This window comes from Myxocyprinus asiaticus, chromosome 27 (assembly GCF_019703515.2).
Source record: "Myxocyprinus asiaticus isolate MX2 ecotype Aquarium Trade chromosome 27, UBuf_Myxa_2, whole genome shotgun sequence".
NCBI lineage: Eukaryota > Metazoa > Chordata > Actinopteri > Cypriniformes > Catostomidae > Myxocyprinus > Myxocyprinus asiaticus.
Window position 1 is genome coordinate 7197880 of NC_059370.1, and position 17318 is coordinate 7215197.

Consider the following 17318-nt stretch of genomic DNA (forward strand, 5'->3'; position numbering starts at 1 on the left):
ATAAGACCAGTAACATGCATTAATCAAATAAATAGGGTCAATGTTGATTTCATGCCGACTTTAAGAAGAACAATGCAGAATCTGTCTCCACACAATCAAGCCCAATGGAACATATTTTAACAAATTGCACACAATGTTGCCATATAACAGTCCCATGGACAGTCCTCCCGAGTAACCTGGGGTTTAGTGCCTTGCTCAATGGCACAATCATTTGTGACTGGCTCATGACTAGCTTCTTGCAGTGATAGAACCAGCAACCTTTTAGTTAACAGCCCTGAGCATTAAAGATATTTGATTATTATTAAATATAACTAAGACAATTTTAAAGTTATACCTACTGTGAGCACCGATGTCGTTAATAGATTGTATATGCTTCTGTTGAAGCTAACAGTCTGTGTGATTTAAAAAAAAAAAAAAAAAAAACATTTAGTGGAATTTGTGGTGAAGAACTATACTACCCATAATCCTGAAGACAGTTCCACCAATCAGAGAATCGCAGCAAAGCGCGTCAAAAGAGCTTTGCAGTGACCGCCAATTTTGACGCAATCGTGTCGCTCTCCCATATACTCTAGAACTACTTGTATATTTGTGTATATTTTACAATACACTTAAAATGTAGTTTCTATATGCATAATCATGTTTAAACTATATTTTTTTCCATTATTTTTAATTGATTACATCATTCGCAATGCTTCATGGGTTTGTAGTTCATTCCCTCATTAAAGACATTAAGTACATAGTCTTGCACTTCCGTCTTTTCCGTATTTTTTAAATACTTTTTTGCTTCAAAGTTTGTTTTGCGATTCAGCTCAGAGCTGGTTGGTTTGATTCATGGCTTAGACCAGGGCTAGTCAATTGGCGGCCCGCGTACCAATCCGGTACGCCAATAATCTCTGTCTGGCCCTCCGACTGATTTTTGATAAAATTGTTTTGCCATCTGAAATACCAGAGCGCTCTCTGTTCAAAACTCAGCAATCAGCGGTGAGTTTAACAACGCTCAATGGTGCATACAACAGCATTCAGCCGTCATCAGTTGTCCAGACCGGAGCGGGTGTTTTGCTATTAACACTTTTTATTGATTCTTCTATTAAAAAAACAAAACAAAAAAAACAGAATAAAAATATATCGGAGCACGTGTTTAAGCTTTTCTGGCAATAGTTTAGTTACACTGCTTTGCTAAACATGGATAGCACCATTTAGGTGAGCATTTGATCATGTCTTTTTCAATCAAATGTATTTATATAAATTGCTCAGATGTGTGGAGCAAATCTACAAATGTAAAAAATTATCACCGCATTTGTTCCAGAAATTCTGTCAGCACATATGCACATCTTAGGTAACAAAAGAGAAATCGATTATGAAAACCAAACGTTCAAATAAAATGCTTTTTCAAACGGGTGTGTCTCATCTGTTCAAGGTCTGTAGGGCTCGTAAAAAAATCTGGCTCCCGCACTGGCTATTGTGTGAAAATTCACAATATTTGCAGGACTAAATTTTTCCTCACTGAATAGGATGATACTTTATAGAGAAAAAGGATGAATAGACATTTTCTCTCTCTCTTTTTTTTTTTTTTCAATAAGAAAATGTAATTTAAATGCATTCTTAATTAAACATGACATTTATTTATATGACCACTGTTTTCATTTTTGGGTTGATATTGTGAGAGGGCTTTGGCATATCTAAATGTTTCTCCTCAGTTTTCATAATTTGTAAACAATAGCCCTACAATGTTAAAATGATAACTGTTTTTTTTTTTTTTTTTTTTTTCAAATTAAAGTTGATAAAAATGTTTGTTTTTTCAGCCAGATCTTATGAAGGAATTTATGGCCAAACCTTAAATTATAATTCAATATACAGTACACCCTGTGACTATTTTAATATGAATAAATGCACAGTATTAAGAGTGTTTAAGTAACATGTTACTTGCGATGAAAGTGTTAGCTAAGATTAATATTGAAAAAAAAAAATTTGACCCCCGCCAAATTTTCATCCGGACAATCTGGTCCCCGCAAAAAAGTATTTGACGAGCTCTGGTTTAGACCGCTTTTATGGTTTAATGGATATTATGAAATCCCTATGGAAAAATAAAAAGGGGAGGAACACTTCCGGAACCAAGATGGCTGAAAAAGTGGGCGGGCACTATTGCGTAGGGTTGCCACGATGTACGGTGTTACCGGTTTTACTCGGTACAAGGGACAACACCGGTGTGAAATTTTATACTGGGTAAAAGGTGGAAACATTATGAATGGAACTTCCAATATCAATACAATAGCCTAACGAATAGAATATCCTTAAATAAAGAATAGTTGCCTATGAAGAGTTTGCAGTCCATGATAAATGAACCTAAATAACGCATTGAAAGCCAGATGTTCTTTACCAATGTATCAAATTACACAGGCAGCAAAGTATATGCACTGACAGAAGATGTTTAATTGCAGGTAGCGAATATAATGTGCATGGTGGGTAACTGCAAGCTGTCTTGGATTCGGAATGACACAAGAAATGCTGTTAGACACACAGACACGCACTTAAAGAAACACACTTTATTATGAGAATGCTGCAAATGACCTCAGGCCATCTCAGCTCAGAAGGTGCTCTGAGTTCAGTCTGCTTTATTTCCACTGAGCAGTTCGTTGTGAGCACAACTCTGCAGGGTCACTTTATATATAGTCCTATACATCTTTGATGAAATCATAAAATAATACAAAAACACGTTCACCTCGAACCATGATTTATATTTCAGTGATTATCATCATCATTATAATTAATGTTTACATTTATAATTGTTTTTAGAGCTTAATTTGTATTAGTAATTTTCCGCCTGTTGTCATAGACAGATACTTGCGTGACGGTAAATAGAAAGGTGGTTTTATATATATATATATATATATTTATTTTATTTATTTTTTTACCACTTCGTTATTTTAATTGCTTGTTCGTTTCATTTGAAGTGCAGTTTGAATTTAAAAATATCTTTAGTTTAAGTTTTTTGTTTTTTAAATAAACACATTTAATTTTAAAGCAAGAATATTCACTGATCCCTCAGCCGGGGGGTTGACGATGTAATTGGATATTGTGATTATATATATTTATTTATTTTATTTTTTAATATCGTGAACATATTTCTTGCATATCACACAACCCTAGGAGGGAACAAAACAAAATGATTCACACACATTCCAAGTCATTACCCTTCCGAAGCAGCTAAACTGTCTTGGGATGAAAGGTAATAAAACACCAGCATTAAAGCTGCAACAACCCACAATAAGTGATGCATTTGCCCGGACAACAAAATACCCGACTGGTAGCCCATGATGGAGAGAAGTAGGTTTGTTGCCAAAGAGATGTTGCCCTTCACAACTGTTGAACAGCCATCTTTTCAAAAAGTTGAACAACACACATTTTAACTTACACATTTTTTTTCAGTTTCATTTGAATTTTTAGTTAAAATAAATAAAAAATAAAATTCAAAGTTTGAAATCAAGCTGCCTTGCGTTATTGTGTAGGCTATTGCTTAACGAAAATTACCCCATAGTACCGTTTAGCATCCAACAAGCGGTGTTAGTAGGTTTAAATGTGAACACCGCACCAGTGTGAAAATTACGATATTGTGGCAAGTCTACTATTGTGTTCTATCCACAGTTTTCCTGAGCAGTCACTGGGCGGCGCCATGATGATTCTAATTGCCTGTTTTCTGTTTGTAGTCTCGAGACGCAATGTAAAAACTACAGAAATGAGTGATCCAGACGGATAACCACAACCATAAAAACTTTTTTTTTTGGAGTAAAAATGTATTTCAGGCTCAACTTGTGCAGTAGTTGGCTGTCATAACTCAAAGTATTTAATGATATCAACGTAACTAACCCTGGACCATCGCTGCACATCATCTACACACTCGGGTGAGGCATTGTCAAAAAACGGTCATCTCTATAGTGCCGATACATCGAGTATTGGCACTATAGAGCAGTGGTTCCAAAACTGTGCCGCCAGGACTGGCTAGGGGTGCCGCGAAATTTCTGCTCAGTTTAATATTTAAGCCACCAGTTAAAAGTACGGCAGTACAGAGAACTGACTCAATTCCGTACCCGCGCTCTCTCCATCTACAGCCGGAAGCGCATGTGCTCTATAGAACGCTGAATTCTTGTGGTGAATGCAGCTGCGTGCTTGAACATTTAAATACGCTTCTTGGCGCGATATAAATGTAAACACAGATGTTAATGTATTATGGGAGTGTTAACAGACGGGACAAAAATCTGCGGAGTCTTGATGCGATATTAATGTAAGCCATTAATGTATTTCGTGATATAGACAGGACAAAAATCTTATATCAAAATATCCGATCTGTGTGATGTGTAAATGCAGCCTAATAGAAGTGCTGCAGCTGTTATAACAACAATATTGACAAGAAAAGGAGAAAAGCACTCACTGTCCTTGGCTGGACAACTTCAGAAGCTTTAAGCCCAATAAATTTCAATAACAGGTCTGCTTTGCAGTCAAACTCTGACTGCATTGAATCTTTATTAATGCATATCTAATAATCACACAGTAAAATTAAGTTGTTCTTTTTTTTTCATTGAATTACTTTGTTTTTATATCACAATTTTTACATTATTAATTGCTGCTGTTCCTAAAAAAAAACTTAAAGCACTGTTGACTCTGTTCTCTATTGTATTACACTATTTTATTACAAGCTCTTGAATAATTACTTTAAAAATGTGAAGCTATGATTATGTGAAACACTTGATTGGCTTATTCCAAATTTAATGTGTTAATATTTATTAATATTTACAGTCGCATATTTGTTTATTTCTTTATTTTTTTTCAGTGGTTGGGGTACCTTGGGGGAAAAACACTATAAAGGTGTGCAACAGTTTAAAAAAGTTTGGGAACCACTGCTATAGAGCCACGTGTTTTGACTAGTGGTTGACTGATATATCACCGAGGCCGATAAATCAGCCAATATTCTGACTTTTTTTCATTATCAGGCGATACATTTTCCTGTTTTGCCAATTTTGCATGTGAAGTGACTGAGACTTGTAAACGACCAGTCATTGTTCATTTTGTTGTTACGTGCATCGTGTTACTATAATAATAGACTGGTGTGCAACAAAGAACCACGGCAGACACGTCTGAGGTCATAATGTTAAAGTGCTCACCTGTTTCATTTTCCCTCTCTCTGCTCAACTGTTCCCTGTAACTTTTAACTGTCTTGTCTAATGAAAAAAAGGCAAATATCATTAAAACTAATATCATATACCATCTGCAAATATGCACATATCTCGTTTAAACAGATGTAATAAACCAACCTCACACAACTTGAGCAGATCCAGCATCCTGTGTAGTGCTCATTTAACTCTAAAGCATGTATTCTATCAGCCTCTCCTCAGCAGTTCCGTCACTTTTCACTTTCTTTTCTAATGATAAAAGGCAAATATCAATAAAACTTCTATTATATACCGTTTGCAAATATGTAGATATCTCGTATAAACAGCTGTAATTCATAAACCTCACGTAAATCCAGCGTTTTCTTCCCATCGAGCGCTCATCTAATATCTACCTCTGAAGCGCGTATTCGATCAGCCAGAATCAAAACTTCAGGATCAAGATCAAAAGTTCCTCTGATTCACAAATCATGATGGTCAGTGGTCACAATCCAAGCAGGCGATCCAGGCTGTTTAAACTGTCAGGAGATTGCTGCTCGCACTGGATCCGCACAAGCGCATGAGTGCAACCAAAGTCTTTCTAGCAAGTCACAGTCCACTGTAGGTCATGTTTGGAACACTCTCGAGAGGCTATTTCCAGTCATGACAGTGCCGCTCCTATCAACTTGAATGGGGAAAGACTGAAATCTTCAAAATGGCTGGTCAAGATTATGATCAAAGAACATATTTCAAATCAGAAGTAAAATCTGACAACACTGGTATCATAAATGGTGCTTCTTTACCTCAAATTACGCTAAAAAACTCAATTTTGCCAGCTTTTAAGGCTCATGTGCATCTAAATGCACTGTCTGCATCTAAAAGGCGATTGGTTCTTTTACCTGTAAGGCGGGACTTCCTATCGACATCCGTTGACCGTTGGCTGCAGTTGGGCTTTCTAATTTCTCCCATTCATTTAAATAGAAGTGGCCCATCTCTGCTGAATAGTCTCTGGTGCAACTTCAAGGTAAAAGCGCTTCACATGCGCTTTAAGTAAATGTCTTACTCCCTATGCACTGTATGTACAACTGGTTTGATTCTGTATATTTTGAGTAAATGCAATTGCTAACGTGGACATGCCATCCATGTTTGCTGGACTACTGTGTGTGCTGTTATTTCCTTCTTAATATATTAACAATTTGTGCAAATAAATAACTAAAATTTGATGACTAAATAGAAATCAGAAGAAACTATTATCTACCATTTAAAATAAAATAATATTATTTTAGCAATTTTATGTTTATGTTATTTACTATATTAAATTGTGCGATATATCGGCATTGTATCGGCCACGCTGCTCTCCGGATATCGGCAATTTAAAAAAACTATATCGTTCGACTACTAGTTTTGACAATTTTAACAAATATAACCCTTTAAACATCAAGTTACCCATGAAGAATATACAGTGCTGTGAAAAAGTATTCTCCCCCATCCTGATTTCTTCTGCTTTTGTGTATCTCTCATACTAAATCTTTTCAAAAATTCAAACAAAATCTAACATAAAACAAAGGCAATCTGAGTAAACACAAAATACAGTTTTTAAATGATAATGTTATTTATTGAAGCAAAAGTTATCCAATACCAACTGGGCCTGTGTGAAAAAGTATTTGCTCCCTTAGTTACTAAATCCCAAATCTATGAAACTGCATTCATGATGGGGTTCAGCTGGACTAGGCACACCCAGGCCTGATTATTGCCAGCCCTGTTCAATCAAATCAACACCTAAATAGAACGTTTTCAGCGGCATGAATTTGGCTAAAAGGTCTCACCCAGTAGCACACTGTGCCAAAGGTCGAAAGAAATTCCAGAAATAATGAGGAAAAGGTGATTGAAATACATCAGTCTGGGAAGGGTTACAAAGCTATTTCAAAGGCTCTGGGACTCCAAAGAACCACAGTGAGAGCCATTATCTCCAAATGCAGAAAACTTGGCACAGTAGTGAACCTTCCCAGAAGTGGCCGACCTTCCAAAATTCCTCCACGAGTACAGCGACGTCTCATCCAGGAAGTCACAAAAAAGCCAAGAACAACATCCAAGGAACTGCAGGCCTCTCTCGCATCAATAAAGGATCCATTGTAGAGTGGCATGGTGAAAACCACTGTTAACCCAGAAGAACATTAAGGCTCATCTGAATTTTGCCACCCGTTACATCTGACGTAAAGCAAACACAGAATTCCACAAAAAGAACATAATAAATATGGTCAAGCATGGTGGTGGTAGTGTGATGATGTGGGGATGCTTTGCTGCTTCAGAGCCAGAACGACTTGCAATAGTTGAGGGAAACATGAATTCTGCTCTCTACCAGAAAATCCTAAAGGAGAACATCTGGTCATCAGTCCATGAGTTGAAGCTCAAGCGCAACTGGATTATGCAGCAAAACAATGATCCAAAGCACAGGAGCAAGTCCACCTCTGAATGCCTCAAAAGAAGCAAAATTAAAGTTTTGTAGTGGCCTAGTCAAAATCCTGACTTTAACCCGACTGAGATGTTGTGGCAGGACCTTAAACGGGCAGTTCATGCTCGAAAACCCTCCAATGTGGCTGAACTAAAGCAGTTCTGCAAAGAAGAGTGGGCTGAAATTCCACCACAGCGTTGTGAAAGTCTGATCTCCAGTTATCAGAAGCATTTGGTTGCAATTGTTGCTGCTAAAGTTGGCACAACCAACTATTAAGTTTAAGGGGGCAGTTAGTTTTTCACATGTGTGATATAGGTGTTGGATAACTTTTTTGCTTCAATAAAAATATATATATTTGAAAACTGTATTTTGTGTTTTCTCAGGTTGCCTTTGTTTTATGTTATATCTCGTTTGAAGATCTAAAACAATTTAGTATGAAAAATAGAAGAAATCAGGAAGGGGGCAAATACTTTTTCACAGCACTGTACACCAATGTGAATGAAAACACTGGAGACCGGAAATTGAAAATAGTCGAATCGTGGAACACTTCCGCTTTCAGGGAAAAAAGGTGGATTTCATAAAGACTTGGGGGTTGGCTCTTTTTAATTGGGCCATTTAACAACCACAAAGAACAACTTTGCAGCCGTAAAGCACTGCCCTGGCAATCACCCACAACACCCCTGCATCCTGGCGGTGAATTTTACAATTTTTCACCCCTCACAATATACAGTATTCAGAAAATAAAAAAATCTAGTTCATTCAAAGTCTTCTTGGTCTACATAAAAAAAAAACACAACCAGAGAACGGCCGCGGTCTAACTCTTGGGCAAGTTTCGTTTTAAAAAGCTTTGGTTTGGTGTCATCACAGACAGTCTTTTGCATTGCTCGAGCACTGCTGTTAAAATACACATGTAAATATCTCGCAATCAGAGCATCATTAGTTACCTTCTGTTTCTGTTTGTGCAGAGCTGCCTCCGAGTTATCCAGCTGCAGTTGTCTCTGCTGTCTTTCCTTATTCAGCTTCTCATTCTGACACTGAAGCTGTTGCACCTTCTGTAGGACCTGACCGCTCAGACCCACAGTCCAGTCTTCCCCGGCCCAGCTCATTGCCACACACACTTAAAGAACACTAAACGATGCTTCAGAGAGATCAAACGGGATGCACGCTGGTCATCTTCCAATGCTGAGAAATAAGAGACAGAGAGAACATGAACTTGGTGTTGCAAAACTCTAATTTCTGGCTTGAATTGTTGTTCACGAGGATCCTGTGTGCTGCCTCAGGCAAGTAGCTCTCAGCTGTCAGTACTCGTTTCAGATACAGAAATATCAGTTCAATATTTATAACATTCAAAAGGAAACGAATCAGCGCATCCGCATCTTTATATAAGACTGAAAACAACAGTGTTTGTGTAGGTGTGTGTGCTTGTAAGAGTGTTCAAGGACTTCTGCAGCCAAAACACAACCTTAGAGGAACTTTTGAATAATTTCTCTTAAAAACTTCAAATAATGCAAAGGTTTGCCAACTGAAATGTCAAGCCTAGAGCAAGGATTCCCACATTTAATGTGAAAGTGCTCTAGGGGCCTGGGTAGCTCAGAGAGTATTGATGCTGACTTCCACCCCTGGAGTCGCGAGTTCGAATCCAGGGTGTGCTGAGTGACTCCAGCCAGGTCTCCTAAGCAACCAAATTGGCCCAGTTGCTAGGGAGGGTAGCATGGGGAAACCTCCTCGTGGTTGCGATTAGTGGTTCTCGTTCTCAATGGGGTTTGTAGTAAGTTGTGCCTGGATCGTGGAGAGTAGCATGAGCCTCCACATGCTGCGAGTCTCTGCGGTGTCATGCACGACGAGCCACATGATAAGATGCACGGATTGACGGTCTCAGAAGCGGAGGCAACTGAGACTTGTCCGCCAACTGGATTGAGGCGAGTAACCGCGCCACCACGAGGACCTTCGGAGTAGTGGGAATTGGGCATTCCACATTGGGAGAAAAGGGGATAAAAAAAAAAAAAAAAAAAAAAGTGAAAGTGCTCTGACCTTTTACTCCTACTCCTGTTTAGTTTCTCTTCATTCCCTAAAAGTGTGCAGCATTGCTGTAAGAAAGGAATGAGGAAAATCTGGCCCTTGAATCTCTCTGTGAACATTCTGGTCAAGTCTATTCATACAGGGTGTGCATATACCTTCATTAACATGACAAAGCATTAAAGATCACAGGCGTTCAAAATGAGAGTTTATCAAACATACTATGGTGATGTCTAGGCTTATGAATATTAATTAGGTTACGTGACTAGACGCTGCAGGAACCTTTCTAATTTATATTCATGACATAAGACTTCGCCATAGTAGGATTAATAATTCAGTGAGGCGAACGGAACACAATTGTTAGTTTGTAGGCTGCTTCGAGATTACAATAAAATATATTGATTATATTAATTGTATACATCTTCGTGAGATGAAAAATCTAGACCAAAAACCTCCAAGATACCATGCAAAGAGATGTTACACTGAAATAAACAACGTGGCATCACTTACCGGGACTATTTTTCCGAATTATTCTGTTCAAAACACAGCCACACTCATGTCCTAAACTCCGTTTACGTGACTATTATTAGATGACGATCAATCTTTATATCTGTTTTGTCTGAGGTGTTTGACCGTTCAACATTTTTTCCTGACTGTAGTTATTTTAAACGGTCAAAACCTAGCGCACGCAGCCACCGCGTCTCGTGCCCCCCAACTATAAGAGCTTGATTTGACACAAAGCGTGGGTTCGGTGACGTCATGGGGAAAAGGCGGGGCCTAGGTAACCAACCAGCGGTGCAAATGGTAACCACAGGGCGGTGACAAGTAGCCTATATGTTTTAAATAATTTAAAATGTATTATTAATTAAATAATGTATGAATAGTTTTTAAATTCTATATTTTAATTAAAAAAAAACATTATATAAATGTGATTCAGGGCAATGAGTAGTATGTTTTAATAATTTACATTTATGTAAATTATTAATAATTTATCAATTAAATAATGTATGAATAGTTTTTAAAATCTATATTTTATTAAAAATATAAAAATATAATTTAGGGCAATGACCATAATCTTTGTAATAATTTAAAATGTATGTACAATATTAATAATTTATGAATTAAATTATTCATTAATGAATTATTTTTAAATCCATATTGTAATTTAAAAATCGTTTTCTTTTTTATTAAAAATCAGATTTTTACACATATTTGACATTATATGTATAGCTAGTGAGAGACACTTCAATGAGAAATCCCATGTAACCACCTAAAAGTCTACAGAGAGGAATATAATTAGCAAATCAGTCTTTCTTATCAATTCTGTCAACAGTTCTAATCTTTCCCTTTCATTTGAACATTATTAAGCACCTTGTTACTGGTATTCGTCATGTATTAGGTAACACTATTGGTCACTCTGACTGGTCTAACACCAGCATAAAGTGTATGTGCTGTAATCAGATTACACCCACTGCCACTGGCCCTGTTTCTCAAAAGCATGTAGGGTTGCAGAGTAATCCATGATCACACACATGTGGATTATCTCTGAAGTGCTGAACAGAGTGGAAACCCAAACAGCACCTACAGTACAATTCACTCCCCATCTTTTGGACTGATCAATCGCAGACTGATGGGAACAGATTCACAATGATTGAGCCACCATGAGCACATAGTGAGTTATGTAACCCCTTAAGTAACTCCGAGGGACTGTTGTAATCACCTGTTGGTGTCTAGCCAAACGTCTGATGGACAATTGAGGCTTTATATGAATCTTTCATTAAAACAACTCAGTGCAATTGTTGACCAATGATAGGCTTCTCACTTTCACTGTTTTATTTTGTTTACAACTTTGAGTCGTTGTCATTTGTAAAGATACCATTTAAATGCATCAATAGAAATTCCAGAAAAGAATGAAACAAATAAGAATAATGCTACAATATATGACAAAACGCAATACACATACTGTATAACAGAATGCTTTAACAAAACAGTAACGTCATCAACAATGAAACTATATTTGTGAATATGAAAAGCATTTAGTTCATTAAGTATTATTACATAGTATTTAGGTTAATTTGCAAAACTAATAATAATAAAAAATAAGGTTTGAATTTGGCTGGTATGTTGCAGTATGTTCAGTAATGAGTTTGTTTCTTTGTTTTTTTTTTTATACACAATAAATACAGTTTTTAGAGCCTTTACTAAATTTGTACATGTCAAGTTGCAAAATTATTTGTATTTGTTCTTTTTTTAAATAATCTGCTTTTAATAATTTTGGTCCAGTTTTTTTGTGTTGCGGTAATGAGAATTTAGTCTGACATAGAAAATGTCAATTCAAATGTGGGAAAATATTAAAATGTGTCTTTTCAGTCATTTCAGATCTCCTTTTTCATGTTCAAAAAGAAAGGAAATAAAATTGTTAACTTAAAAAATATATATTGTGTGACCTGAATGAAATCTGTTTTTTGACTAATTTAAAACTGAAAAATGTGTATATAAACAGGATAGATGGATGGATGGATGGATGGATGGATGGATGGATAGATAGATAGATAGATAGACTATGTATACTTTATTTAAATTATTATATATAATATAATAATAATAATAATATTAATATTATATAGATTATGTATATACAGTACAGATACATATATAAATGTTTTTTAAATTTATATATATATATATATAGATTGTGCGCATGCAATAATGTGCTGTCAGTCCCCGAGGATGAGTAGGAGGTCAGTTACATATGCAAGGTGTGTGTTCATCAAGCTAATCAGATAGCTAAATACCAGCTCGTATATATAGGATTACAGACACATTATAATGTGTACAACACCAAGCAGGAGAGCTGTCTCATCTGGAGTGCTCTGTTTGGCAACCAAAACCTGGTTTTGGGTTTTTGATATTTTGGCTCTCTGTTGTTCATATACATTTGACAATAAAAGAGGAATATACCCTGACATCTGAAAACTTCCATCTCTCACATCTTGAAGGTAATATCCATTCTTTTTCAGTTGGAGTATACTGTTTGAACCAGTCAAATACCTGCATGGCGTGGCTAGTATTAGACCTTGTGGGGCTGAATACCATGTTTACCATTTGCTGTTAAACATTTGTTTGTCCATGCTAACCAAAGTAGTCTTCGAATAGAGGTGGTCTCTGAAAGTTTGAATGGCAATAGGAAGTCCATAGTTTTGGTATTGATTGCCTGCCATCTATTAAGAATGCTCATTGTTACAACCTTCTAAACTTAACAACACAAACTTTGTAATGAGCTTATACTGTCCATCACTGTAGAGCTTCTCTACCCACTCCATGTCTGATCAGTCCTCAGAATTTACTCTTGGCAGCTCTAAACTTCATAGGAGCTCTTGATTTTGCTTCTTTCTTCCCCTTTTCTCACCATTACAGATGTTTCCTTGGTCTGCTGTTTTCTCCCTGGAGCCGAAGGTTCCAGGCCAACGCACTCCAGAGGAGCTGGTGACCAACACTTTAATGTTGGAGCTTGGAGCTATAGTGAAACGAACCGAACGGATCAGGCTGGAGAAGGAAGCAGAGAACCGTAGACGTCGCAACTCTTCCTCTGCAGATTACAGCTGGCTGGCCGGCCCTCAGCCTCACGTACCCTACGAGCTCACACCAGGAGATGTTCTGGACCTGCAAAACCTGTGTGCCCAAATCCCACCCCAACAGTGTGGTCCGGCTATTGTTAGGTAGGTACATTGACCAATGAGGTCTGATGGAGTGCCATGAAGTCGTGCCAGAGGTGAGTGACATGATACCTTACCAAATTTAATTGTCATGTTGGACTAAAGAGGTTTAGAGAAGTTTAAAGAACTTTGGAGTTGTATGGATGCAACGCAGTCTCATGACAACTCGTAATAGTTTGTATGCGATGGCAAAATCGCAAGATGTCATACGACTTGGCTCGTACGAAAAGGTATGACTTTTATTCCCATCGAGTAAACCTATCAACAAAAGAAATTCAAATCAATACAATATAGGCATCCAGTTTTAGCTGGCCTCCTATCTGACAATTTATTTTATGAAAGGAAATGTCAGTGTAGAAATCTAGTTACTCGTTTCATATTTATTTCTGTAATACAAATGAATCTCGTTCAAACCTGGTGTTTTCGTCCGTGGTACACAAAAGTTATGTTCCAATTAAAATCATGGTTAGGTTTAGATTTGGGTTTGGGCTGGGGGTTAAATTTAGGAGAAATTGTAAGAGCGCTTGTTATAAACCCCGATGTTTCTCTTTCCGTGGTCCTAATCTTGTTTAGGGTTTGGGTCAGGGGTTAGACTTTATAGTTAGCTGTAGGTTTGGGGGGTTAAACTTAAGAGAAATCATAATAACATTGTTCGTATTAGTCATACATTTTTGTACGAGCCAATGCGATTTCACCATGATTTTGAATTGTGATAGGCAGATGGCCTATCACTGCACTTAATCTCATTTATCTTCAATCTCAATTTTGCAAAGGTTCCGGAAACTAGTGTCAGAGATTGAGCCAGATGTGCATGAAGTTCCAAAACTGTTCCGGAGCGTCTTGCGAAACTGTCTGGATGAGGTTCAGGGAGATGCAGAACTCCAGGATCGGGTAAACCTTTGGGAGAAACAGCGCAGCAAAAGCCTTTCCTTCGTCACATTCCGTTCCAAGTTTCGCACCCTGAACCGCGGAAAGGGAACCTTTGGTGGTTCCCGCAACAACCTGCAAGAGGAGAACACGTGGTCTGACGAAGACGAGGAGGCAGCAGAGCAGGTGGCGACCGCCATGCGCACCAGGAAAGGGCGGAGTCTGAGCATGCCAGAGATCACCCCACTGGAACAGGCTGCCCAAAGCTGAATGCGAGGAAGATGGACTAAGGCATGAAGGCAAATGGAAGGCACGAAAGAAAGAAATTTGAGAAGAGCTGTGGCCTGCAAGATGATAAGGATGAGACTAAAGCGAGTAAGGCAAAGAAAAGAGAGGCGAAGAGAGGACAAATCTGACTGAAAAATCTTGAAAGACTAAAGCTTGTGCTTTCAGATTGTTAAAACATTGTTAATTTGTTAATCACACCAAAGAACACAGGCATATGTAAGAAGCCTACAGCCAGGCCTTTTTTAACTTTCAAAATGTTTTTTTTGTTATGGGTATATGCTAGAATTTGGCAAAATGTATGTATTTGAGTGTTTAAGAGAGTTTAATTTTCTCTTTAAAGTTACACAAGACTACTACAGCAGTGATCGGCCAATACAGGTTGGCTGATGTCCAATATAATAACGATATTTACTGTATAATACAATTTAGTGATGGCAAATGAGACATCAACAAATTTGAGGGAATTACATGAACACTTAATTTACTACATTTTTTCTTTATTTTGAAATGCCCCCAAAGCACAGTTGAGCATTATTAATTGTTTGACAATGCTGCTGGATTTTGAAACTGGCAAAAGCTGTAACTACTACCACTTTGCAAGCCCTTTCAGCATTTAATCACGTGCATATGACTTATAGATATCTGTAATTACATTTTCACTAGTTAAAATGATAATTCTTGATATCAGCCATGGAATTAATACTAGTAAAAAAAAAAAAAAAAGAAAGAAAAAAATATGTCAGTAATTACGTTTGCACTAATAACATTTTTAATTCTTGATATGTAAAATGACAAAATTACTTACCCATTCTTAATATGAAAAATGGAATTTCAACTAGTAAAAACATAATGTTTGGTATATGTAACTTATTCACTTGTTCAAAATGCAATTACAGATTTCTACATTTAATTTTTTTCTAGTTAAAATTCTAAATACACATACAGTATCATGTATGTACTTTTCTATAGTAAAAATAATATTTTTTGATCAATAATTACACTGTTATGAACTAGCCTACAAGTTCAGATGTTCATTCCTTATATCAACAATTTAATTACAACTAAAAATGCTAAAAACTTTGCCACTAGTGAAAACCAAATTCTAAATATACAATTTTTTTATATTTTTACTAGTAAGAAGTACATAGCTGATACTGTGTGTATTTGGAATGTCAACTAGTAAGAAATTAATTATAGATATCTGTAATTGTTTTTGTTTTTTTTTAAACAGGAATGTATCACATACTGTAGGTAATGTCATTTTGATATCAAGAATTACAAATTTTACTTGCAAACATCTCATATAAAAAATGTGCATTTTTGCTACAGTATTTATCAAGAATGACCATTTTTACTAATGAACATTTTATTACACATTTATCATTCATATCTTTCACATGATTAAAAGTCAATTCAGCTTGCTATAACACTTCTGTTAATTGGCAAATGCCTGACCAATGTATTGGTCTATCACTACTCTCCTGCAAATTAATAGCATCATTAGCTACAGTTTCTCAGATGTGCTTTAATATGTACCACTTGTCCTTCACATCACAACAGTGTTCAGTTTATATAAGAGATGCAAATCATTCAGCTAAAAAAAAAAGCCTGGAAAGTCTTCATAAAAAGTGCAAATGAATTAATACACTGTACATCGTTCATGAGTTTGAGTTGAGAGCATGTGGTGTGTGTGTGAGAGAGGAAGAGTTTGTGATTTACCAAATTATAGAGTTTGGCCTTGAAAATGCTGCTTTCAACCGAAAGCGTCTTTCTCCTCCTGTTTTATTATTCACAGCATCATAGTATGCGGGAGCTGATCTTAAGTTCATATAGACTGGATGCCTGTGCAGGCAGCCGAAATGTTCATCATGCCAAAGTTGCTCCTCACAAAATGCGCAATTGCGTCCACCGAGTACCGATGTGTTTCGTCAGCAGACCTTCAGTTCCAGTTTCACTCACAACAACCAATGCACGCAACTTTTTAGCAATGATCTGGAAAAAAACCAGTCCTGATGTGATGAATGAACAGTTCATAGATTTAAAACCATCTGAAGTCTCTTTTGGCCTATTAAACTGCAGTGTCATCTCTAAAAGTCTCTAGTAGACAGTTTTATTCTGTAAAAAAACACTGGTCTTCATTTACACCTAATTTATTCCTGCATGGAGTGGAGCAAAATCATAAGACCAGATGACTTCCTCATCCTCGTCCTTATGTATTTGGCAGAATCAAACAAAAAATAAAATAAAAATAAAGATATTAAAGTTTCTAACAGTATGTAATATTACAGACCCCATATTTACAGGGCCAGCAACAAGAAGGAATTAAAAATTAACTCTGTAAGGGTGAATCTCACAAAAACGATCAAGAAATGTCCAATTTACATTTCACCCCAAAATCAAAAGAAAAAAAAATGAAGCCCATTTTTATGACCATAAAGATTTATTTTATTAAGCATATTTCTCCTTTCAAATGCGAATTAATGTTAATTATATATATATATATATCAGTTTCTCTGGATTTATTATTTATAGGTATGTGTTTGAGTAAAATGAATATTGTTGTTTTATTCTATAAAGTACTGACAACATTTCTCCCAAATTCCAAATAAAAATATTGTCATTTAGAGCATTTATTTGCAGAAAATGACAAAAAAGATGACGTGTTTTCAGACCTCGAATAATGCAAAGAAAACAAGTTCATATTCATTTTTAAACAACACAATACTAATGTTTTAACTTAGGAAGAGTTTAGAAATCAATATTTGGTGGAATAACCCTGATTTTCAATAGCAGCTTTCATGCATCTTGGCATGTTCTCTACCAGTCTTTCACATAAAG

The 17318-nt window shown here is 36.5% G+C and overlaps 2 protein-coding genes across 5 annotated transcripts in view; one reads left to right on the forward strand and one right to left on the reverse strand.

Annotated features, from left to right (window-relative positions):
* The window catches only part of LOC127417933 (centromere protein F-like), a 52991-nt gene extending 42644 nt beyond the window's left edge, over positions 1-10347 (reverse strand). For all 3 annotated transcript variants that reach the window (XR_007893344.1, XM_051658209.1, XM_051658208.1), the window contains exons 1-2: positions 10120-10347; positions 8538-8775 (exon numbers count right to left, since the gene is read on the reverse strand). Coding sequence is in view for 2 of the 3 variants with exons in the window: in XM_051658209.1 (XP_051514169.1) it covers positions 8538-8699 (162 nt within the window). In the remaining variant the exon portion in view is untranslated. The remainder of the gene's footprint in view (positions 1-8537; positions 8776-10119) is intronic.
* The window catches only part of zgc:162144 (RD3 domain-containing protein), a 28092-nt gene extending 10849 nt beyond the window's left edge, over positions 1-17243 (forward strand). Inside the window, exons 1-3 of one of the 2 annotated variants that reach the window (XM_051658211.1) lie at positions 12319-12608; positions 13027-13328; positions 14099-17243. In XM_051658211.1, coding sequence (XP_051514171.1) covers positions 13027-13328; positions 14099-14462 — 666 coding nt within the window. In that variant the 5' untranslated portion in view covers positions 12319-12608 and the 3' untranslated portion in view covers positions 14463-17243. Of the gene's footprint in view, positions 1-12318; positions 12609-13026; positions 13329-14098 lie in introns of those variants that run through there. The other variant, XM_051658212.1, reaches the window with a different exon arrangement.
* Positions 17244-17318: the final 75 nt, after the last annotated feature.